At 43.4% G+C, this 24368-nt stretch overlaps 1 protein-coding gene across 1 annotated transcript; it reads left to right on the top strand.

Moving 5' to 3' along the window:
• Positions 1-6562: 6562 nt before the first annotated feature.
• Positions 6563-22670, top strand: ttc16 (tetratricopeptide repeat domain 16). The gene is made up of 19 exons (XM_028996506.1): positions 6563-6676; positions 9443-9545; positions 9649-9791; positions 9872-9947; positions 10090-10192; positions 10828-10973; positions 11312-11435; positions 11586-11666; positions 12636-12811; positions 13120-13453; positions 13796-14150; positions 17889-17983; positions 19153-19279; positions 19519-19732; positions 19822-19977; positions 20064-20234; positions 20338-20514; positions 21252-21396; positions 22256-22670. Exons 1-19 carry the CDS (start codon positions 6573-6575, stop codon positions 22375-22377), a joined length of 2952 nt encoding a protein of 983 aa, XP_028852339.1. The 5' UTR covers positions 6563-6572; the 3' UTR covers positions 22378-22670.
• The last annotated feature ends 1698 nt before the right edge of the window (positions 22671-24368 follow it).

Raw genomic sequence — 24368 nt, 5'->3', positions numbered from 1 at the left:
TGTCAGCCCTTTTCCTGCCGTGTCCAGCGTTGCCTCGGGTTGAACCCAGCGGTGATGTGTGTGGGCCGCTGTCCTGTGCACAGCGCTCTCAGACAGACGGAGGAGTCCAGGAGTGCTCCGCGCCGCTTTAATAAAAGTGTCCGGTTACGGTTTTCAGCGGCGATGGGGAGAGGAGCCAGGAGAGGCCGCGGCCACCAGATTCCTCCCCAGACAAAAACACCTTTCTCTGGGTGCAGAACTTGCCGCCCTGGCCTCCAGTCAAGAGGTCTTTTGTGGACTCGCGGAGTTAAGTTCACATTTGTTTGAAACATTTGTCTCAAGTGTGCGGCGCACATCTGTGGTCCTTGGACAGAGCAGGTGGGACGGGGGGAATACTATACTTTTGACGTAAAACTGGAGAACCGCTGGACTCTGGTATGCTTGTGCACGCACCGAAGAAATGTTCCCGAGATGACAAGGTAGACTACACACAGATAGCCTTCACAGATAATGCTTTATGTTTCGAGTCCTTAAAAAAAAAAAAAAAAAAGACACGCACGTGGATGGATATTAAATATTAGACACGTTGCAATAAATACATTTACATAAGAGTCTTGACAGTGGTGCTTTTTTTACTGGAGTAAACATTTTGAACACCTGCTTCCTGAAAAAATACACACTGCACACAGCAGAGATGTTAATCTCTGTTCACGACAGACGTTCTGGACCCCGCTCGACTGCAGCGCTCTAATGTCTGATGGAGCGGATGACATATTCTGCACCCCAGGGAGGCGTAAGGGAAAGAAAGCGGGCCTGTACGGTCCTGTAATTTTTTTTTTTTTTTGTGCTTGTTGTAAAGGACTGAGTTTAATGGCACGACGTCTGAAGGGGGCACAGACAAGAGCTCCCTGTAGAGTTACATTTTAAACGCGATTTATTCACCTTGGAGAGACATATTTTGCACGTACTTTATGCATCTAGCAAACTTTCCAGTCTTTTTTTGGTTATTACTTTTGAATTTTTTTGCCTTTGTAACCCTTTCGTTTCTGCCAAGACTTTCACTCGCCAAGCCGTCTCTCCGTCCGTCTCAAACGGAGACAAAAGCCACAAATTATTGTGCCACATTGGTCCACGTGTCTCTCCAGCAGTCTTTGGTTAAGGATGTCACCTTGACCAGACCACACAGACGCATGATATGGTTCTCTGACCTCGAATCCGAATCCAGGCCTCGTTTTAGGTCCTCCCAGGTTATCGATCAATTATTGATTCTGATTGGCCCCTGAGGCTTTAGGAAAGCTGGAAATTCAGCAGTGCCCAGACCTCTGGGGCCTTGCGGGTTGAAGAACCATGTTTTATACCGTAGTAGACTGAGCTTAAGGGAAAGGAAGCCCAGGTTTGCCTGTCCACGTCCAGGCCTTTTTGGAGGGGCATTTCCAGAAGGTCTCCTTAGCTTGTCTTTTTGGTTTGGTTCTCCCGATTTTGGCCGAGGGACCTTTGTGAGAAAAAAAGAAACATTTAACAGACTAAAGACAGCTATTTATATATGTCTGTTTGAATATTTCTGGACAATTTTGTCCCCATGCCACCCCCGAACAAATGTCTTCAAGGTGGACCTCTGTTGACCCCAGATGGTGTTGGAGTGAATTGCATTGCCTTGTTTTGGCATACAGGATCTTGGCTCTGTTGGTACCGGATTTTGAGGATCACCTCTACAATCTTGGATAAATATGAAGGGGGTCACACCCAGCAACAGAGGGGGACACCGCCATGGACAGGTGGTACAAACTGTGCACATAGGCGCAGTCCCACTCCTGTGCAAGCGCGGGGAGATTTAGCAGATAAAGAAAAGCTTAAGTAAAATGCTTGAGGGAAAAAGCGTGAAGGAATACCTCAAAGTAGAAGCGCAGCATCAAAGCCAGCGCCCCGAAGCAGCATCCTGGCCCCACTTGTTGAGTGTAGACACTCTTTTCTGGATAAATTCCCTTCTTTCATCTTATGCATCTTATTAATCTTTCTTTCATCTCATCATTGAAGTTAGTACATTTAATAAACATTTTAAACACAAACATTTGTAATTTATACCCCAATTTTTTTCTAAACTGACCTGTATTGTCTTTAGTATCAATAATTCTGAATGACGTTATCTATTATCGTTCAAATTTTGCCTATTTTCTGCCATTGTGCAGCATCTAGACATAAAAACCAGTTTCAGTGGGTGGTGGGGTATGGTGTAGGGTAGTAGTGGCCACCAATGAACCAGACGACCACAAAGTCACAGGTTCAAACCCCACTTACTACAATTGTGACCTTGAGCAAGACACTTAACCCTGTGTGTTTCCAGGGTGGACTGTCCCTGTCACTACTCGATAAGGGCGATTGATAAATGCTGTAATTATAAGTGAATGGGACACATAAACAAACATAAGACAATCCCAATGGTGGACCAGTGTTTTCACACAATGTACAACAGCACAACTGTTTAAGGGTCGCCATGTACAATGGAGACAATGGCCTATATTTAACACTTTGTTTTTCTCTACTTGCGCCCTTCAGAATTTTTTTTCATGTGAAAAAAGAAACATTTAACAGAATAAAGATAGCTATTTATGGTTGAATATTTCTGGACAATTTATATTTAACGCTTTGTTTTTCTCTACTTGCTGCATCAATATAGCATGAGGTTTGGAGATTGGAGATTGCTGTGCTGTACACGCTCAAGTACTCTAGAGTCTCATAGTTCATGAAGCAAATACAGGTAGTGCAGAATTATTAGTTGTATTTTTGAGGAATAATTTTATTATTGAACAACAACCATGTTCTCAATGAACCCAAAAAACTAATTAATATCAAAGCTGAATGTTTTTGGAGGAAGTTTTTAGTTTGTTTTTATTTTTAGCTATTTTAGGGGGATATCTGTGTGTGCAGGTGACTATTACTGTGCATAATTATTAGGCAACTTAACAAAAAACAAATATATACCCATTTAAAATATTTATTTTTACCAGTGAAACCAATGTAACATCTCCACATTCACAAATATACATTTCTGACATTCAAAAACAAAACAAAAACAAATCAGCGACCAATATAGCCACCTTTCTTTGCAAGGACACTCAAAAGCCTGCCATCCATGGATTCTGTCAGTGTTTTGATCTGTTCACCATCAACATTGTGTGCAGCAGCAACCACAGCCTCCCAGACACTGTTCAGAGAGGTGTACTGTTTTCCCTCCTTGTAAATCTCACATTTGATGATGGACCACAGGTTCTCAATGGGGTTCAGATCAGGTGAACAAGGAGGCCATGTCATTAGTTTTTCTTCTTTTATACCCTTTCTTTCCAGCCACGCTGTGGAGTACTTGGACGTGTGTGATGGAGCATTGTCCTGCATGAAAATCATGTTTTTCTTGAAGGATGCAGACTGCTTGAAGAAGGTGTCTTCCAGAAACTGGCAGTAGGACTGGGAGTTGAGCTTGACTCCATCCTCAACCAGAAAAGGCCCCACAAGCTCATCTTTGATGATACCAGCCCAAACCAGTACTCCACCTCCACCTTGCTGGCGTCTGAGTCGGACTGGAGCTCTCTGCCCTTTACCAATCCAGCCACGGGCCCATCCATCTGGCCCATCAAGTCTCACTCTCATTTCCTCAGTCCATAAAACCTTAGAAAAATCAGTCTTGAGATATTTCTTGGCCCAGTCTTGACGTTTCAGCTTGTGTGTCTTGTTCAGTGGTGGTCGTCTTTTAGCCTTTCTTACCTTGGCCATGTCTCTGAGTATTGCACACCTTGTGCTTTTGGGCACTCCAGTGATGTTGCAGCTCTGAAATATGGCCAAACTGGTGGCAAGTGGCATCTTGGCAGCTGCACGCTTGACTTTTCTCAGTTCATGGGCAGTTATTTTGCGCCTTGGTTTTTCCACACGCTTCTTGCGACCCTGTTGACTATTTTGAATGAAACGCTTGATTGTTCGATGATCACGCTTCAGAAGCTTTGCAATTTTAAGAGTGCTGCATCCCTCTGCAAGATATCTCACTATTGTTGACTTTTCTGAGCCTGTCAAGTCCTTCTTTTGATGTCGGGTGTTGATGTCATTAGACCACACCCCTTCTCATTACAGAGATGCACATCACCTAATATGCTTAATTGGTAGTAGGCTTTCGAGCCTATACAGCTTGGAGTAAGACAACATGCATGAAATACTCATTTGCCTAATAATTCTGCGCTCCCTGTAATGGAGAGTCCTGGTCCATCACATGCATAATAGATCTATAGAAAATAAATAAATAAATAAATAAATAAATAAAGCTCACCACTAATATGTATACATAATTTTCAATGTTTTATGTGTGTGAATACAGAGGAGCATGAAGTGTTCATTGTTGAAGTGTTTATTATGTACACAAGGGATCATCTAGAATATTTTTAAAGGATGCCGACCAGAGGCAAAACACTTACCGCCGTGAAGAACATGGTGAAGAAGTAGACCATGGCCTCCATGTGAAATCCCCTTTTTGTGGCCACGCTGGCCGCAGGAAGGAAGGCCAGGCTGCTGATTGTGGGCAGGAGCATCTCCTAAATAAAAGACCCCCATTTTGACCTCCGCGGGAAAGGAGAAGTTGTTGCTCAGATCTGGACGGTCTGAGCACCGAGGACCCTGGGTGCGGGAGAGCGACGGTGCACGTTTTTCGCACGGCTGTTCCTCAAGGGCCATTAAAGATCAAATGTCCACCAGCAGCAGCAGTGGCAAGACAGCTGGTGGCAGCGTAGGAGGGGGACACTTTCAATATTCTACGTCCACAACATCGCAACCATTGATGGCGAATTGCAAATTTAAACATGTGGCCCGCTGAAGTTCTGAAAGGCTTTTTTTTCTCTTCGCTGCACGTTTGTTTAATGGGTTTGGGATCGTTCCTAAAAAGACTAATAAAGCCCACTTAGGGGTTTGCTGAATGGTTACTTACGTAGGTGTGCTTTTGACGGGGGTGGGATTTGTAAGTTGCCCCCTCTTCCCAGCTGTTGCACCTGCCTCACTCCAAAAAGCACAAAGGCCCCAGTGTGGTGCGAGCGAGTCTGCCACACGCCTGGCATTCCCGGCGTGGCTCTGTAATGCGATCACTTAGGACAGCATGCGAAACGCTCCTAGACTGGGGTTTTAGCGATTTTACTTTTGCTTTCGTAAAACGCTCCCACCCCGGCCCTAACTCTCTATGCCGGGAGGCGCTGGAATGCATTTCTGTCTGAGACGAAAATGCCAAATAATTTCACTGCTGACCAGCAGAGACGTAGAGTTAAGGTCACAATGCAAAAATTTCATAACGAACAAAGTCATGTAACAGTCTGTTTCGGATTCTCCTTCATCCAAATGAATAAACATAATGGAAATAAAATATAAATCTCCTACAGGCCAGCTAAGTTGACAATATAGGTTATGATTAATTGAGAAGTAATTCACATACAATTAATATGATTTTATGAACCTTTAAATAGTTCATAACCGCAGATAATGCAATAAAAATGCAGAGTGACATCGGGAGAGCTGTGAATGGCATGGGAGTGTGTGAGGGTGTGGCGGCAACAGGGGTGGTGCCTTGCAGTGTGACTCTGACTATATACATATATATATATATACATATATAAAGTAAAATAATATCTGCCTGTAATTTTCTGATAGTTTCATGGCCACGTAAAATGTTATTTTCTTAATAGATTGCTCTTGAACTGTACTGGAACTTAATGCGGTGTAATGGAATACACCGCTCTTAATATTTAAAGCAATGTGTGTACTATTCAGTATCACACACATAGGAAATATTGAATATTAATGCTAATATACCGGCCCATGACACAGGCGACATAGGCAACTGCTGAGGGCGCCATCCATCCAGGGGGCGCCACAAACAGAAGAAGAAAAAAAAAAAAAAACGGAGCATTCTAGTTGGTTTTGATGTGTCTTAAAAGAACACGACCACATGAATTTACCTGCTTAGCAAAGCCTATTAAGTAGTAGTAGTAATAATAATAATGACATGTAACTTTCCGAAGACACCACCACGACACACTTTTCTTGGGGCCTGGTGGTTAAAGAAGCGGCCCCGTAATCAGAAGGTTGCCGGTTCGAATCCCGATCCACTGAGGAGCGCCTCTCGGTGGCGGCAACGCGGGCCTTAATGCGCCGAGCAGACGCTCGGGCGGCTCGGGCCGACATGTGGCCTGGCGGCTCAGACATCACAGGCAGGCATGGTGGTCCCCCCCCCCCCCCCCCCCCCAAACTCCTCCTCCTATCCATCAATCCCTTTCCTTCGTCACCTCTCACCTCTCTCTGCTCCCTCTTTCTCTGCCTGGCTTACGAGGGGCCGGATTAAGCAGAAGGAGCGGCGCGGCGCGGCGGAGTGTTGGCAGGTGAGGCCTGTTCTGCAGGCTGGAGGGGAAGGGAGGTGGGGCTCCGCAATGGCAGCCACAGAGTTTGGCACTGAATAGAGTGGGGGGGGGGGGGGGGGGGGGGGGGGGGTGAGAGAGAGAGAGAGAGAGAGAGAGAGAGGCGGGACTGACACTGCCACTCTCTTCCTGCCCGGATGGGGGTGGGACCGGCAGGGGATGAAGAGGGATGCGGGGCTCGCACCTTACTCTCTTCACAAAGACACATCTCCAGAGCTCCACCACCCATCCTGCCTGGCAGCTGCACACTCCACTGCAGACAGGTGAGTAGTCGGAGTTCACAGAGGCCAGACGCTGCGTGTGTGTGTGTGTGTGTGTGTGTGTGTTTCTTAGGATCCATGGAGACTCGCTTCTGCTCCATGGGCGAAACAGACCCAAACAACAATACTTTTTTGCTTTTTGTTCTCGTGCCACGGCTCACGCCTGCCAGACCCGGCAAGGCAAGGTTCAAACCAGCAAACGGGCCGCCATCGACGGGAAGCCAGCAGTAACGCAACTTCGCTGAATGAGAGTTTCTGGAGAGCACCGTAGATTCGAGTTTATGATCGTTTTGTAAGGAGCCGTTAAGTCATGCAATTCTAATTAAAAGCCTTACGCAAGTTCTTTGTGACCTTTTTTTTGGTTTGTTTTTGTTGTTGTGTTCTTGCTCAAGGTGAATTCTCAGTTAGAGAAGTGAACATGCGGCTCTCGTCCTCATTTCTTTTTTTTTTTTTCGTGTGAGGTGTTACTGTCTGGGACAAATCGGCCGGGGTGATGGATTGTTCAGGCTAAACCACGGGAGATGGTATCCAAGGAAATCGGCCTCGAGACCGGCAGAAAGTGCTGTCAAACGTGCCAAGCTGGAGGGGAAGAAATGTAAACTCGACACACGATGTGGGCCTTCAGGTCCACTGCGTCCCTCTAATTGGCCCGCGTTAGGCAGGATGTCAATCTGGCCGCTTTGAAGTGAGCCGCGCGTGCGATTAATTAAAGCATGACGGGCCGGACGGATCGAGGCCTGTTCCTGCCCAAGTCCGGGTTCCCAGCGCCTTACGAGCGTTTTCATTGTTAGCGAGGCCTGCGGCCAGGGGCGGCGTGACGCCAGTGACCTTTCCTTCGCTTCTCCCAGCTGGGACATCTGCCTTTTTTCGAGAGCGTAAGAGAGATGAAGAGACCGAAAGCGAGTGAAGGAGAGACGGAGGGAGCAAGCACTGCCACATCAATTTTCCACTTGGGCTGTGAACGTGAGAAGGCAGCTGTGAAAAGAGGAAGCTGAGTCTGGTTTCAAGCTGCTCTTGCCGAGAAAAGATGAGTCTGCTCACCGGCCTCCAGACAGACCCACTCTGGCATCCCCCCGGGACGGCCCTGATGTCTGTCTGCTGCCGGGGAAAGAAAAACACGCCCCGGAGCGGGAGGCCCGGAGTCTGGGAGGCTTGAGGTGGGAGGGTGGGGTGGATGGCTGTGTTTACTCTCCTCGGTAGCCTGCGGAGAGCTCCGAGGAGGAAGGCCTGTCTCGGCCGTGACAGCTCTCGCCGGGCCTGTGCGAGACAGTGTGTTTGGCAAGCTGGACCCGCTCCAGCGGCGTCTGAGAGCCTAATGAAGTCCAGGTGCTCCTGCGGGCAGCCTGAGACACCTGTCACCAACATTTAGTGCCAGGAAAAGCCAGACTGCAAACACGGCTAGAGTATCTGGTTGCTTATTTAAAGCAGCCTACCTAGCTGGGGCCGGACGTGTACCTGATCAGCGTGAGGGGTGGGGGACTTTCAATTTTGCGCGTATTGCATAATGGTCGGCGTGCTCATGTGAAAGTGAAGTGATTGTCATTATGAAACACTGCAGCACAGCACACGGTGGCACAATGAAATGTGTCCTCTGCTTTTAACCATCACCATTGGTGAGCAGTGGGTAGCCATGACAGGCGCCCAGGGAGCAGTCTATGGGGACTGGGTGGTAAGGTGGTAGTAAGGGTGGTAGTAGCCTAGTGGGTAACACACTCGCCTATGAACCAGAAGACCCAGGTTCAAACCCCACTTACTACCATTGTGCCCCTGAGCAAGACACTTAAACCTGACTGTCTTCAAGGGCGGACTGTCCCTGTAACTACTGATTTTAAGTCGCTCTGGATAAGGGCGTCTGATAGATGCTGTAAATGTAAATGTAATGTGTTTTGCTCACTGGCACCTCAGTGGTACCTTGGTGGCTTGGGTTTCAAACCGGCAACCTTCTGATTACGGGGCCACTTCCTTAACCTTCATTAACCACTAGGCCACCCCCCCCAAATAATAATAAGAAAAGCTGCATAATGCATAAGGTTGAAAAACAGAGGCTTCTGTTCTGATGGCGCTCTGGGAACCACGGACAAGAACAGACTGGACTGGGATTGCCTGGTGTGAAGAATCAGCACTGCCTGGTGAAATTCCGTGGCCTGGATTACCATTGGCAAGACCCGACGTGACACAAGCAAACAAGGCGATTCCAATTTGAAAGGTCCTTCGAATGTGGCCCATAAAAAATGCATTTTTCTTCGGACAAATCTCATGTGGTCCGTTTGTGCTGATTTTTTCAGAGCGTAGCTCACGCCACAAAGGAAACAGCAGCAAATAAACTGATTTATATTGCATGCTGAGGAGGGTCAAATTTGGATAATTTTACCGCTAATCCAAACGAGGAAATATTTGCAACGTGAAAAATATTTCTTCATTGTTCCACAAAATGTGTTTTTTTTTTTCCCTTGGAATCCGTGTGATTAATTTGTATACAATTCTTATTCCAGGACATTTGTATTCCCACATTGTGCCTTCATTGAACTATTTCCTGGTAGTTTTCTTGTCATTCTGTTACAGTTCTCTCCAGTGTGTCTAATGGGACACACAGGAATTGAACACAATCACATAACAATACAATACTGCAGCTCTGCTGCTGCGGGATGAGCGGGGGACCGTGGCCAGAAAAGGCTGAGCATTTTCAATGTGTGCAATAAACACGTGAAATCTTTTTTTCACACTGACAACATTGATATTCCATTTGCATCCATATTTATTTCTCTAAAGGATGAGGACCTTATGTGGGGAGCCATGGATAGAGAGGAGCCTGGCCACGATGGGCCTAGTGACAGTTTGTTTTTCCCTGGGAATACTTTCAGCCGGAGGGCAGGTTTGTTGTCAGATCAATATTCATGATTATTAACGAACCAGTAATAATTATATTACAGTTGTATATTATAATGACACTGCAAATTGGATTATATTCCTTTCAGGATGAGGGCGTCACCTCTAACAGTCTGGAGGAAGAACTGGAGGCGACCACGTACTGGTGGGGAGAATGGGCTAAGTGGTCCGCCTGCACTCGCACCTGTGGAGGCGGGGTCATGTCTCAGGAGAGACACTGTCTAAAGCAGAGGTCAGAGCGTCCACCGTTCCGGCCTCTCGGATCAGATCATACTTATTAACCCATATGCAAAATAATCTTTTTGTCCAAAGAAAGAAAATGACAATGGCGAAGAACAACACGACCTGTATGGGCAGTTCCAAAAAATACAACCTGTGCAATGCCAAGGTAAAATTGGCACAAAACACCAGCCACGACATCATTCAGATCTACAGGATATTTTTGGAGCACATATCCTATATTGTGTGTGCTTAAAAGTTATAAACGCCGAATTGAAGAAAATGAATTGCATGATCTCTGGTTACTGCAGGACTGCCCCTCGACAGGAAGGAGCTTCAGAGAGGAGCAGTGCTGGTCGTTCAACTCGCAGGTGTACAGTGGGAAATATTATAACTGGAAGCCCCTCTACCCAGGTCACCATAACACTTAGCTCACGGTGTTTCTGCCCCCAACGGCAAAAATGTGTTGGTCTTTAGGGCTGTCAGCAAATTATACGTGACAAATTCTTAAGGCACACCCCATTCACTTTAAATGGAGTGACGTTGGGCTCTGATCTGATCACAGATCTGTTGTAAATCAAATCCACTCATGCAATTTTCCTGGACGCAAAGGTATTGGCCAATCACTTGCTTGTTAAATGTCTATGTTGTCACAAGCAAGAAATAATTGCTGCTCCTATGCACCCTGCTGCCTTACACGCCCACTGTCGAGCGTTGACCCAATGCGTACATGTGAGCATAATCAGAAAGATTTTTAATGCTGTTAATTTACTTTAATTCCTTACTTATTTGAATCGATTGCAGTGATTTATGTGCTAATATTGACAATTGCAAGTAATTTTGGGATTTCTTGCCAGTGAGTGAAACACACTCACATATATGCTAGGTGCACACAACTAAATGTGGTGACAGGCGCTCGAGGAGCGGGGAGTGGTGCTTTGCTCAGTGGCAACTCAGTGGCACCTTGGTGGTTCGGGAATTTAACCCACAACCTTCTGATTACGGGTCCACTTACGGGCCTCGCCCTAACCCTGTGTATTGCCCTACAGACGACTACGTGCACATATCCAGCAATCCCTGTGACCTGCACTGCACCACCTCTGATGGTCAGAGGCAGCTGATGGTGCCTGCTCGTGATGGGACTTCGTGCAAGTACAACAACTACAGAGGGGTGTGTGTTGACGGCAAATGTGAGGTATGATCAAATACAGACATGTAATGCTGAAAAGCTTATTCCATTTTTGCTGTGCATCACCACTGTTGTTTGAAGGGATTTGTGGGCATTTGTGGCCATCGATGGTAACTTGAAAGCACGTTGTAAGTCGCTCTGGATAAGGGCGTCTGCCAAATGCCGTAAATGTAAATGTAAATGTAAATGCATTGAAGTGTGTAAAATTAGTTATTTGTTGTGGAATATATAACATTTATATTTTTACATTGAAAAACTTTCAATGCATCACCCACATGCTCTTCTTTGATCCATGCTTGTACATGCTTTTCTGGTGTAAGTTTTTGTTTATTATCACTGTCCAGCCGATTGGATGCGACGGAGTCCTTTTCTCGCCCAACATACTGGATAAGTGTGGGGTTTGCCAGGGGGATGGCAGCAGCTGCAGCAGAGTCACAGGGAATTACCATCGCGGTGGTTCCCTCCTGGGTATGACTTTGTTCATCTCAACACCAAGGGCTGGCTAACAGAGCATTTTGGACACAATGAAGACATCCCAGTGTAGAAGTAGATCTATCCTATGCCCTAGCTCTAATTTAAGTATTTAAACGTAAACACTGTTCAATTGCTTTTGTTAAGGGTATTCCTTCATCACCCAAATCCCAGAGGGCTCGTGGGACATCCAGATTATTGAAAGAAAAAAATCAGCAGACATGCTAGGTGAGTGACCATCCAATATCTCTCCACCATTCAAGCAATAAATTTAGGCTATTTAGCAATGATTAAGTGGGTTGCATGGCGGTTAGCGATGTGGCCTCACACCTGCAAGGTTGTCAGTTCGAATCCCAGCTCGGACCATGTGTGAGCAGAGTTTGTAACCTTTCATCCTTGTACATGTTCTTTCCTCGGTGTCCTTCGGTTTCCGCCAGCCTTCCAAAGGCATGTACAGTAGGTGGATTGGCGACTCTGAATTGTCTGTAGGTTTGAGTGTGTGAGTGCGCCACCCTGCACCCAATGTCCCAGAATGGGCTCTGACAGGACTAAGCAATTATGGAAAGTGAGTGAGTGAGTGAGCGAGCAAGTATCACCTGTAGCAAGTATGTATGGTCTTTAAATGTATCCATAATAATGTGTTTGATTCTTTACATTCACCTAATAACACTTTTGAACTCCAAAGTCTTCATGGTAGCCGTCCTGTGTGGAACAAGATACTAGGATTCCACAATACAACAAGATTTAAATGCAAGCACATTTTAGCATAGTTTAGGAGTGAAAAAGATGCAGGTCCACATAAGGTAACTCAATGAGTTAAATTTTAGATTCAGGTACTACTACTGAAAAAGCACTGCATTAGCCAAGCCAGGAGATAACCATGGGCTGAACCACAAACTCGGAAGCATATGCAGATTTTTCTCATGCTATTCGTAGGATGAAGTAAATATTGTTCAGTATTGTCTGCCCCAGTGAGTACAGATAAATGGATACAGTGCTTTAGAAGATCGGGATAAGGCCAGAAAACCAAACACAAGAGTAGTAGCCAAGTGGGTAAGACACTTGCCTTTAAACCGGAAGACCACAGAGTCAAAGGTTCAAACCCACTTGCGCCCCTGAGCAAGATACTTCACCCTTACTTGAATTAACCCAGGGTTTTTGACAGCTTCCACTATTTGACCTTCTTTCCTGTTCTAGCTGTGACAGACCAAGCTGGGAATTTTTTCTTCAACGGCGCCTACAAGGTGGACACTCCTCAGAACTTCCATGTGGCAGGAACCATCTTCAAGTACCGTCGGCCCACAGACGTGTACGAGACGGGGATCGAATACATCGTGGCCAAAGGGCCCATTGACCAGCCCATCAATGTTCTGGTACTGTAGCTGAGGTCCTCTCTCCGCCGCCAAGGGCCCCCTGGGTAATCTCACTTGCTGGCAAACCCTGCATTTGCCTAAGTGCAGGCAGCCGATGTGTGCAGTGCATTCAAGCTGACTGAGTGTGATACTTCAGCCTAAGAGGACTGTTTCTTTTATACTGTTCCCTTTCCTTATAACTGTAAATACTATATACTGTTTATACTATATACTATACAATATACACTATTGTCTGTGAATGTGGAAGGCTTTTAAAGCATCAATATAGTCACACTTCTTTCTGAATATTGGTTCTTGTTCTGTCTAAGGTTTGGAATCAGAATGGTCGGAACCCATACATCACCTACGAGTACACAGTTCTCCGAGACTCGCTGCCACCTGTCTCCCAGCCCCCGCTTTACACCGGCTCAGACGCTGGAGGACCCGGTCACGTCTCCATGGAGATAGGGAGCGTGTTGTCCTACAATGAGAGCGTGTATGACAGCGTTGGGCTGGGGATGGAGCGAAAACAGGTGCTGAAGCAGAACTCAGAGCCAGGTGACACAGGAGGACAGAAGACTGGGCAGGAGACCAATGAAGTGTATGATGACACGCCATCCAGGGATTTCGAGCAGGAGATTCCAGCTCCGGTCCAGCACTCAGGTAATGAGTTCTTCAGCTCAGTTCAGCGGACAGATTTCCCACTGTCAGAAACATGGTGTTTCTGAAAGACAGAAGATCTTCTCGCTGCCAAACCTTGAGCCTCCCTTATTATTTATGAACAAGTACAGAAAGATGAGCAGAGGGGAAATGAAAACGCCAAAGCCTTTTAAACACCCTCACTCCCAACAACCTTGCTTCCCTGGACACATAGGGACATGTGGACTTTGTTCAGCACCTTCTACAAACCATCATCTCAAAATGGCAGGTCTCTAGACAAGCATATGTTTAAACAATGACACTGGCCTTTTTTAATTGTTAAAATATGGGTTGATCTTTCAACAGAGGGAAACAGCAGTCATTCTAGTGGCTTAGTTGCTCCAGCTCCTGTTCCTGCCCCTGTCATGGATGAGTTTGGAGAGAACCTTATCTGGAGGGTGCTACTGGAAGAACGTCTTGGCCAGGACAGATTGCGTGTCAATATTTCGACGAACCAGCTCCTAACTCAGGGGGAGAGGCAGCTCCCAACGGAAATGGGGCCCCTGGAAATGGACTACGACTTTGAATTCTACCCTCAGAACAATCCGAACAGCTCATTTTTGGAGTTTGCTCTGGAACACAGACGCAATGACACAGGCGACTTTCCCCTATCAAACAGGACCCTCTTCTATGGTCTCAGAAACCGGACCAACCGAACCAGGTATGGTTAACCAAAGTGTTTAACTGTTTGAATTTTAGTTTTAGTCTAGTCTTTGTGTCAAGTGATGATTTTAGTTTCTATTAGTATTAGTCACGTCCAGACTTATTTTAGTCTAGTCAAGCTTAAGTCGACTAAAATTTTAGAGATTTTAGTTTAGATTTAATCAATAAATATTGTTCAATATAAGTTCAATTGCCAGGAACAGGACAGACATGGACAAAAAGTTTAATAAAAATAAAAAATAAAAAGAAACAGAATAAAATAAGAGAAACATGCAGCAGTTTGAATTTGAACAAGGGGTTGAATAAAACAGAGAATATTTAAGACAACATACTAAAAGAGTTAAGAAAGCACTGCCTAAGAAACCATATAGAACACTGCTTAAGAACACCGAATAAGAACCATGTCACACTGGGTTAAAAGCCAGGGTGTAAAAGTGAGTTTTTAAACGAGATTTAAACACAGTGATTGATGGCGCCTGTCAGACACTGATTGGCAGGTCGTTTCATAGACGTGGGGCGACCACTGCAAACGCCCTGTCACTTCTGTGCTTGTAATGTGACCGAGGAACAGACAACAGTCTCTGGTCTGAAGACCTGAGAGAACGGGGTGGTGTGTGAGAACGAAGTAGGTCTGCCAAATAGGCTGGAGCTGAGCAATTCAGCGATTTAAACCCAAATAAAAGAATTTTAAAATGGACTCTAAAACAGGGAGCCAGTGTAGTGAGGCTAAGATCGGGGTTATGTGATCTTGCCTGTTTGTACCAGTGAGAAAACGTTTGCAATTGCATTTTGTACTAATTGTAGGCGAGCTAGAGATGTCTGGCTGATCCCAAAAAGCAATGAATTACAGAAGTCAAGGCGGGATGTAATGAAAGCGTGAATCACTGTTTCCAGATTTCATCTGGAAAGGACGATGTTATAATATTGTTAACCTGTGCATCCATTTTCAGAGTTGAATTCATTTTAACACCTAGGTTTGTAATCAATGATTTTTCACAAGGGGCTATTGAAGTGAGGTCAATATGGGGGTCACCACTACCAAAAAGCATACATTCAGACTTACTCTCATTTAGGTCCAGGAAATTTAAGGCAATCCACCTCTTGACATCAGTCAAACAGTCAAGGAAAGGTTGGATAGAGCACCGCTTAAGGGGACAGTATATTTGACAGTGATCTGCATAGAAATGAAAATAAACATTGTGTTTTCAAAAAATAACTCCAAGAGGAAGTAAGTACAATGAGAATAAAAGAGGACCCAGAATGGAACCCTGTGGTACCCCCCATGGAAGCGCTGTTGAAGACGAGTCCTTAAAACGAATGAGTCCTTAAAAGAGATCCAGAGGTTTCTATCACACAGACATTATTTGAACCATTTGAGGGCTGGACCCCTAATACCCACACAATGCTCCAGCCTTGAAGCAAGAATAACATGATCAATTGTATCAAAAGCTACTGTTAAATTGAGAAGCACAAGTAATACAGAATCCCCAGAATCATTTGCTAGGAAAATGTCATTAAAAACTCTTAACAAAACCGATTCTGTACTGTGATGTGATGTAAACCAAGACTGAAAAACGTCCAGTATTGATTTCTGTTCAAAAAGGGCTGTAGCTGGACATGAACAACCTTTTCAAGGAATTTAGAAAAAATGTAACTTTGAAATCAGCCTAAAGCTTTATAATGCAGTGGTGTCGAGACCTGTTTTTTTTTTTTAACAGGTGTTGAACAACAGCATGGTTAAAACTATTGGCCATTACACCAGAGACGAGGCTACTGTTAATGATGGAGAGGATAAATTGCCCCAAAGTTGAGAATGCCTCTTTTAAAAGGCGAGGAGGAATAACATCTAAGGGAGAACCCGAGGGTTTCAGTTCAGAAATAAGTTGCTCTACGTATGAGTTGGTCAAACACTGCAATATTTGGTGGTACAATCGATTGGTGGCCAAGAGGTGGCCTGATATGGGCCTTAATGCGTTCCACTTTTTCCATTAAGAAATGCTTAAAATTTTCACAAGATTCAGCAGAGGCCTTTAAAGACTCATTAAGAGTGGAATTTAGCGTGTTAAAAAGTAGGCAGGGTTTATGGGAATTACTAGATATTAGGTTAGTATAGAATGTATAGAAACGGCAGTGTTGTCAGACCATTTCAAGGGAAACCTGCTTGCAATCTTTTTTCCATTTTCGCTCAGCGTTCCTACACGCTTGTCTTTAACCATGGTTCAGATTTTTGCCTTGACTGTTGAGGTTTAAAGTGGTGGTACCTGGTCCAGAGCACCTTGGCAGGTGGAGTTAGTAGGATAGACAAAACTAGTTCATAATTAAAACAAGGTAACCTCACTGTTATATTGGTTTTACCTTATAGACTCAAGAATACACTTCATTCATTCCAGTTGCATGTTTTTTGACCACACATTCTTTTCTTTTCCTTCATTGTAAAGAAAGTGTGTCGCTTCCTTTTTTCCTCCTAACTTTCAAGGCTTCTGCTAACCCACCGTCATATTTTTTTGACCAACCGTAAGTATTCCGAAATTTAAATAATGCTCAAACGTGAATTGAGGAAGTGACATCATCTCCGACCGAATGGAAGAAACAGGAAACAGAAATACTGCATAACAGTAACGTGATGAAACGAGTGGAAGTAATCTCTTGTCTCGTTTTCGTCAACGAAAAATAAAAGAGACAATTTGCTATAGATTTTATTTTGCAATCCACATTAGTGTAATTTTTTCACATCAACAACATTACATGATATATTTCATTATTGTTATTGTCACATGACCAGCATTTACGTCTTGTCTTGTCTGTCACATTATAAAGGTTAATTGACGAAGATATTCTGTCAAATGCAACACTACCATGGTCAGTGTAACGAATGGTACAAGCTTCAGTGGTTCATGAGAGGTCATTTTTATTGCGTTTAATCATTTGGCACCTCAAAGTGCATCCAGTTTCATTTAGATTCTGCTTACCAAGGAGGTTTTCCTGCTTACAGTCGCCAGACACTTGATTTTGTGGTTTCGGGCCCATTTGCTCATAAAGCTGCTGCTGTGAGAACAATAAAAGCAAAACATAATGGGTTCACACTTTCTCCAATGGTCCCGTAGCTGCTGCCAGCTTATTACCCAGTTTCATTGCCTGGTCCCCATCAGGGAATGTTTTTCATCCTGGAATGCCTAGCACACTGCATCTGAAGTCTTTTCTTCAACTGTGGCAAATGCTGATCCCGTCTATCTCAAGTATCTAGTGTGGATGAGCAGGACGCTCGGCTTCGGTACCTGGAATTTGCTCCAAGCTCTTTCTCTCTTTCTTGCAAACCCCCTCTTTTTTAAAAAAATTACAGACATTTGAAAAGTGCACAATGAAACTTCTGCCAAGCTCGGGGCTGGCTAGCATGGCATTCCATCATCTTTTATTTCTTTACAATTCCCGTTGGCTTCCCTCGTGCAGTGTCTAAACAGCACTTCACCAGCCCCACCGCCAGGATCATAAAATAAAATCACATGACACACCCTTCCTGTAAACAGAGGGGGAAAAGAAACATTCCATGCTGAGGCAAAGCAAGAAACGATGGCCTGGCTCTAAGAAGCATAAATCAAGTTGTTTTACTATCCATAGTGTTCTGGATATCCAGAGAGGAATGATACTCCTAATTAATTTTGTGAATGTTTTCGATTGATGACAATATTACTTTGTGTTGATAGCGACCTTTTTCTTTCGTTATATTTGCATGCCACAGGAGCCACCCTAAGAAGAATCTAAAGCTGAGCCCTGCAGACATGTACCGCTGGAAGCTATCTTCTCAGGAGCCCTGCAGCATGACGTGCTCCATAGGTGATTTACAATTCCAATGCAAATACAACGTCCCGGCACCGAACGTACACGATGCAGATCTGTGGTCATCGTTTGCTGTTTGTTAACTTTGAGTTCCCTTAGATAACAACTATGGAAATACACTTTCCATAGTTTTCTCCCAGTGGCACACAAAGCAGTCTCTGCTATTTAGGCCCTGTCCACGCGAGAAGGTTTTTTTAAATTAATCTACATGGAATCTGTGTTTTCTGTTTTGCATATTTGTGAGGACAGCAAAACACCTCTTTTGTGATCAAAACGTATTAACGTATTAGCCCAACCTCCAACCTGACTAGCGTCCTCCCTGCAAGGTCCAGTACGCCGCTTACGGACTGCGGGATTTTGGTTTTGCTGTTCATTCTGAAATTGGTCTAGAAATGTCCATTGATTGGACATCGGCATGTGAGGAGGGCTTTCGACCATTCGACCTTCTTCTTCAGCACACATCACTGTAGCACCAGAACCTGTCAAATTCACACTTGGCTAATAACCCAGGTCAACAGCTCTGCCCCACCCCTAACACAGCTTGTCCTATAGGTGCATTTCACACCTGTCTCAAAACACAGCAAAAACGACTTTTGAATAGACCTACCAAGGGTTAGGGTTAGGGCTGGGGACCATAGCATAGGATACCTGTACCATTGCATCCCTAAACATTTACATTTACAGCATTTATCAGACACAATGGTTTGAACCCAGGTCTCCTGGTTCATAGGCATGGGTGTTACCCACTAGGCTACTACCACCCTAAACCTGACCTATGACTCCAAATGCATCACACAAAACAACAATAATGGTGGATTAAATGATCACATTCTTGCTGAAGCTGATGCAGAGCCTCATAAATCAGCTCCAAGAAGTCCTACGTATGATGTGCTTTTTAAATGAAAAGAGGCAGGTGAATGATGACATAATGGATGCTTGATTCAATGCAGAGGAGAACTAGACACCAAACAAAGAGGGTTTTAAAGGGCATCTTACATGTGTGGGGGGTGTTAAAATAGCATTTTGGACCTTTCTCTGTGTCTCCATGTGGACGACAACATTTCAGAACATGCTCCTGTGTGGATGCAGGTTTTTAACAATCTGACAACCTGTTTTAGACCAAAAAAAATGTGGACAGGGCCTGAGTTATGCCATTTTCCCTGCAGGCATATCTAAATCGTTTGTCATGTGTGTACGCTACGATGGAGTGGAGGTGGAGGACTCACACTGTGATGCTTTGACTCGACCTGAGCCCGTTCATGATTTCTGCATCGGAAGGGAATGTCAGCCTAGGTATGGCCCGTGATCGTCTTGTAGACAATGATGATCTCTTGTCTTGTCTAAAGCCCTGTGCAACATCTAATAAATGTTAATTTCTGAAATTGTGAAAGATCAGCTCTATCAGGTTCTGTTTTACTGACATGGTTCCAGAACACCAGGTCTGGTGAAATCAAGATAACCTGAGCATTTCTCTGAAAAGCCCAAATCTTAAAGAGCACACTGATGAAAAAAAGACTTGTTGGTATGTGAAGGTGGGAAGCCAGCAGCTGGAGTGAATGTTCACGCACTTGTGGAGAGGGCTTCCAATTTCGTCTGGTGCGCTGCTGGAAGATGATTTCCCCAGGCCTGGACAGCTCAGTTTACAGTGACCTCTGCATCGTTGCTGATCTTGAGCGCCCCCCAGAGCGCCGCGCCTGTAAAAATCCGACCTGTGGGCCTCAGTGGGAAGTGGCTGAGTGGTCAGAGGTGAGATGTTTCTGGAAACTCATAGACTGTCTTTGATGCATCAATAATGTGTTGTGAACTGATATCAAATGCCATGTTTTGGTCTACAGTGTCCTGCTAAGTGTGGACGCAGGAACCAGGTGACTAGGGACGTCAGGTGCTCCGATGAAACCAACCCATGTGATGCAGCTACTCGTCCTCCAGCTACCAAAAACTGCACTGGTCCTTCCTGTGAGAGACAGTGGACTGTGTCTGAATGGGGGCCGGTGAGACTCACGCAACACGCTGAATTTGTTTTAAATTGTTAAACTGTTTTATGGACATTAACAGAATCCACTGGGTCTATGCCTAGTGCTCTGGGTCATGTGGACAAGGGAAAATGGTGCGCCACGTGTACTGCAAAACTCCAGAAGGACGTGTGGTGCCTGAGTCACAGTGCCCGGTGGAGACCAAACCACTGGCTACCCACCCTTGTGGTGGCAGGGAATGCCCTCCACATTGGCTATCTCAAGACTGGGAACGGGTGAGGACCTTGACTTCCGTGCGCTATATTGGAAAGTGACTCAAATGAGTAAAAATATATAATGCTAATGAATGCTTGTGTCAAATCACTTCTTGTCATCCAGTGCAATACAACATGTGGGCGTGGAGTAAAGCGGAGGAGTGTACTTTGTGCAGGAATCACCGGAGGGAAATTTCAGATTAATGATGACGAGGAATGTGACGCTAATATACGTCCCTCAGATGAGAGTACATGTTTCGAAAGACCATGCTTTAAGTGGTACACCACACCTTGGTCAGGGGTGAGTTTCTTCATGATGTCTAGACATTTGAAACCCAAAATGCATTGAAATTATCAGCCGATAATTTTTACTAATTTTTTGCCATTCAGCAAAATGATTTTTAGGGGTGTATATTTGTAAGGATCTCACAATATGATATGTATCACAATACATGGGTCATGGTATGATTATATAATGATAGTTATGATATCATGATTACTGTTCATATTGCAATATTCTACAGTTCACTGAAAATGTGAAACAGAGCTGATACAAGATACTGTGTATGATCTATGTGGATCAAATTACAGTAATAATAAAAACAAACAATGAAAAAACAAAACTTACAACTGAATTTTGGACAATTTTCCCCCAAAATATCCATACTAGATGTCCCTGTATTGATACAATATCAGCATACAAAGTATATTGCTGTATCACTGTGTCTCCCCACCACCAGGGGGCATACGGTCAACCAATCACTTATTGACATAACTGATCGGAATCCCTATTAATATTTGCAGCAATGAATACTTTACATAATCAATTATTTATTGTCAACATTTTAATGGTTTCCTTTATTAAAGGTAGAATTCAAAGATACTGTTAGACTGAACTGCTGAAATACTAAACAATTACTTTTTAACAATCAAGATTTCTTCGTTTCAGTGTAGCAAAAAGTCTACCAGCAAAACATCAGTATTTCAGAACAGAATATTTGGGTTGTTCTGTATTCATTCTTGACTCTCAATCTGCAGTGCACAAAGACTTGTGGAGTGGGTGTGCGGATGAGGGATGTCAAGTGTTACCAGGGAAGGGAAATTGTTCGAGGATGTGACCCTTTGACTAAACCCGTTGCCAAGCAGACCTGTGCCCTCCAGCCTTGCCCAACGGAACCTCCAGGTGGGTTTCTGTCTTGTTTGCTTACAATTATTCCAAAAGTTTGAGAAAGAGACAATATACAATGTAAGAAGATAGTAAGCCTTTCAATTTCACATTTTTTGGCAGCCTATCTTGATTTTAGTTTTACTCTAGTCTTTCCATCAAGCTGTCATTTTAGTCTTTATTAGTCATAGTCACTTTACTCATTTTAGTCTAGTCAAGTTTATGTCTTTCTAAGCATTTTAGACTTATTTTAGTGAGAATTATCCATGACAATTTTAGCCTAATTTTGGTCAACGAAATGCAATTCTATTTGTCACGGTCCGTATAGTAAAAGTACCTCATAGAATAGACAAAAAACTAATTTTCTTTTAGTCAAACCCATTTCACCATTTAAACGAGATTATCTTATTATTATTTTGTCACCTTATAGACTCAAGAATACACTATATTCATTCCAGTGGCTACATTTCTCGACCACACACTCTGCATAATAATAATAATAATAATAAATTAGATGAGAATAAATAACATCTCGTCTTGTTATTGTCAACAAAAATTAAGAGACATTTTAGTATAGTTTTTTTTTGTAAAATACAAAATAGTTTTATTTTTATTCATCAACAATATTACATGATATATTTACTTATCAACACATGACCAGCATTTATGTCGGGTCTTGTCTCTTTGTCATAAATCTTGTTGACAAAAACAGCACTACCTTCAACTTAACCTTACTATCATGAATCAATCTGTCTTCTATCAGGAAAATCTATTAAACATTTTACACAGTGTTAGGAATTTATTGTTAAGAAATGCAGTTTGTATACTGTAAGCTTGTGTGCCATTCTGAGATATTGCTGTGTCTTTGTCCTCCTAGATGAGAACTGCACTGACCGTCCCTCAACCAACTGCTCCCTGGCCCTGAAGGTGAACCTCTGCAGCCACTGGTATTACAGCAAAGCCTGCTGCCACTCGTGCCGTTCTCTCGGCAGTTCTTGAACATCCGTCCTGGCCGTCCTGAGTATTTTTAGTCAATTTATGGCCGGCACATCAACTCCGGATCAATGCCTTTTACCAGCCCCTGCCCCACCCTGCCTTTTCTTTCACAGAGCCTCATTATTTAGCAGCCATGAGTGGAGAATGTAGGACACCATCAAAACTGGATGCAATTTTTTTTTTATGTTACGCTGTCAGAGCTGCAATATTTCATTATTGTGAACAGACTCATTAAGTTATTTAATTATTTGCTCAGAGAGCCATATTGCATGTTTAGAGCATATTTATGATTTATTATATAAATGAGTGTCTGTCAGAGTGAATGCCGTTAGTACTGTATGTCAATTTTTAATACTGCTCATGCTTCTTAATAGCAGTATTGAATAGCACACCAAAGAAAACTTATCTCAATTTTTTTTACTAAAGTGTATGAAAATATAGGCAGTCATTTCCGACAGGGCCACGAGTTATTCCTGCACCAGCTCATTCCTGTCATTGAATGACCCCTGACACTTGAAAGTGTGTATGTTTGAAATGGATTCTTTATAGCAATAAATATAACTTTATACAGATTTTTGGTCATCTGTTGTCTCAGTGCACACGTTTGAAAGATTCACTGTCTCTTTAAGCACTGTTAATTATAAACTAACATTACTATTAATAGCTGAAAGAATACCACTTTCCTGCAAACATAATTAACTTGCTTGTTAAACGTAATGACCACATTAAGACTGAAGTTAATTAATAATCATTTGTGTAATCTGCGTCATATCCAGTAAGTAATATCCAGCAAACCATAAATGAAAGGAAGGTTGTTGTTTTTTTGGTTCATAGAGAAGAGGCAGGGCCACCTAATGGCAAAATAGACATTCGATAAATTCTGACAATTTCCCTGTGTACAAAAATTACTATTGAACCAAAAACGTTAAAGCAAAGCAGTATCAATGTGACACATCTGTTCATCTTGAAAAAGGGGAGCATTCATTGAAATATATAGAAGCACTGTACATCTGAGAGAAATGAACAAATGCATGCATTACTCAACATGCTAGATATAAATGTCAAATATAGGAGCTCTCTGTTAAAGTTTTCCACGGAACTTTTTTATTCTTCTGTATTCTGAGTTGTCTCTGTCTCTTTCAAGCTGTTTCTTTTTTCTCAGCGAGTGAGAACTGATGTGGTGATTCAAGGAGCAGCCGAATGAGAATCAAAAATATCTTAATAAAGGACCCTAATCCCAGCATAATCCTTCACCACAGCTGCAGAGCTCATTCACAGACGTCAAACCTCCCCGGTGATACCATATTCACATTCCATTGTATCAGTGCTCTGCATCGTTATCGGCTCGGCCTCTTTTGTGTTCGCTCTCTTTCATTAATACATATAATCATCTAATTTTAGAGAGATCAGGTATGGCCTGAAAATGGCTTTTCACACTAAGATGGCAAAAAATGTAAAAAAAAAACATATTAAACAGTCTAGTCCTATGAGGATTTGGAGAGTTCTGAAGAAATCGGATTGCAGGGGGGAGGGTTAAAAGTCCATTTCAAATGTCCAATAGATGGCAGTATTGCAACAGATTTTAGATTAAACTCAGTTGCACCTTTTTATTCATTCAGACAGTTGACCCAGGGCTTTGAAGACCCAGTACGGTGTCTAGCACATGTCCCACAGAATTTCCAGAATTTATTTTGTTTATTTTATAAAGTTTTTTTTCTATTTGTATTAAAATAATGACTGTCTGTGTAAAATATAAGAAAAGGTTGAGCATTGTGAGTGCATTGATGAGAATGGGCAGTGTAATAAAATAAACACCTATGGCCTGTGTCACACGCTTGGAAAATAGAAGTGTGATTTATGCTTTCCAGAGTCATAACACATAAGGCTAAAATGTAGTATGCATAGTATGCACTGCACTGTCACTTAAATTATGCACAATCACTTTCTTATGCAACTTATATATATTCACCCTTCTGTGACTTATTATTCATTGC

This window comes from Denticeps clupeoides, chromosome 11 (assembly GCF_900700375.1).
Source record: "Denticeps clupeoides chromosome 11, fDenClu1.1, whole genome shotgun sequence".
Classification (NCBI taxonomy): domain Eukaryota; kingdom Metazoa; phylum Chordata; class Actinopteri; order Clupeiformes; family Denticipitidae; genus Denticeps; species Denticeps clupeoides.
This window is presented reverse-complemented; position numbering and strand designations above follow the sequence as displayed.

Excerpts from the sequence above, each read along its gene's own strand:
- ttc16 (XM_028996506.1), top strand. The coding sequence starts at position 6,573 with ATGAAGAGGGATGCGGGGCTCGCACCTTACTCTCTTCACAAAGACACA. Across the intron at positions 12,812-13,119 it reads ACCAGCCCATCAATGTTCTG|GTTTGGAATCAGAATGGTCG; the intron begins GTACTGTAGCTG and ends GTTCTGTCTAAG. Across the intron at positions 14,151-17,888 it reads AACCGGACCAACCGAACCAG|GAGCCACCCTAAGAAGAATC; the intron begins GTATGGTTAACC and ends TGCATGCCACAG.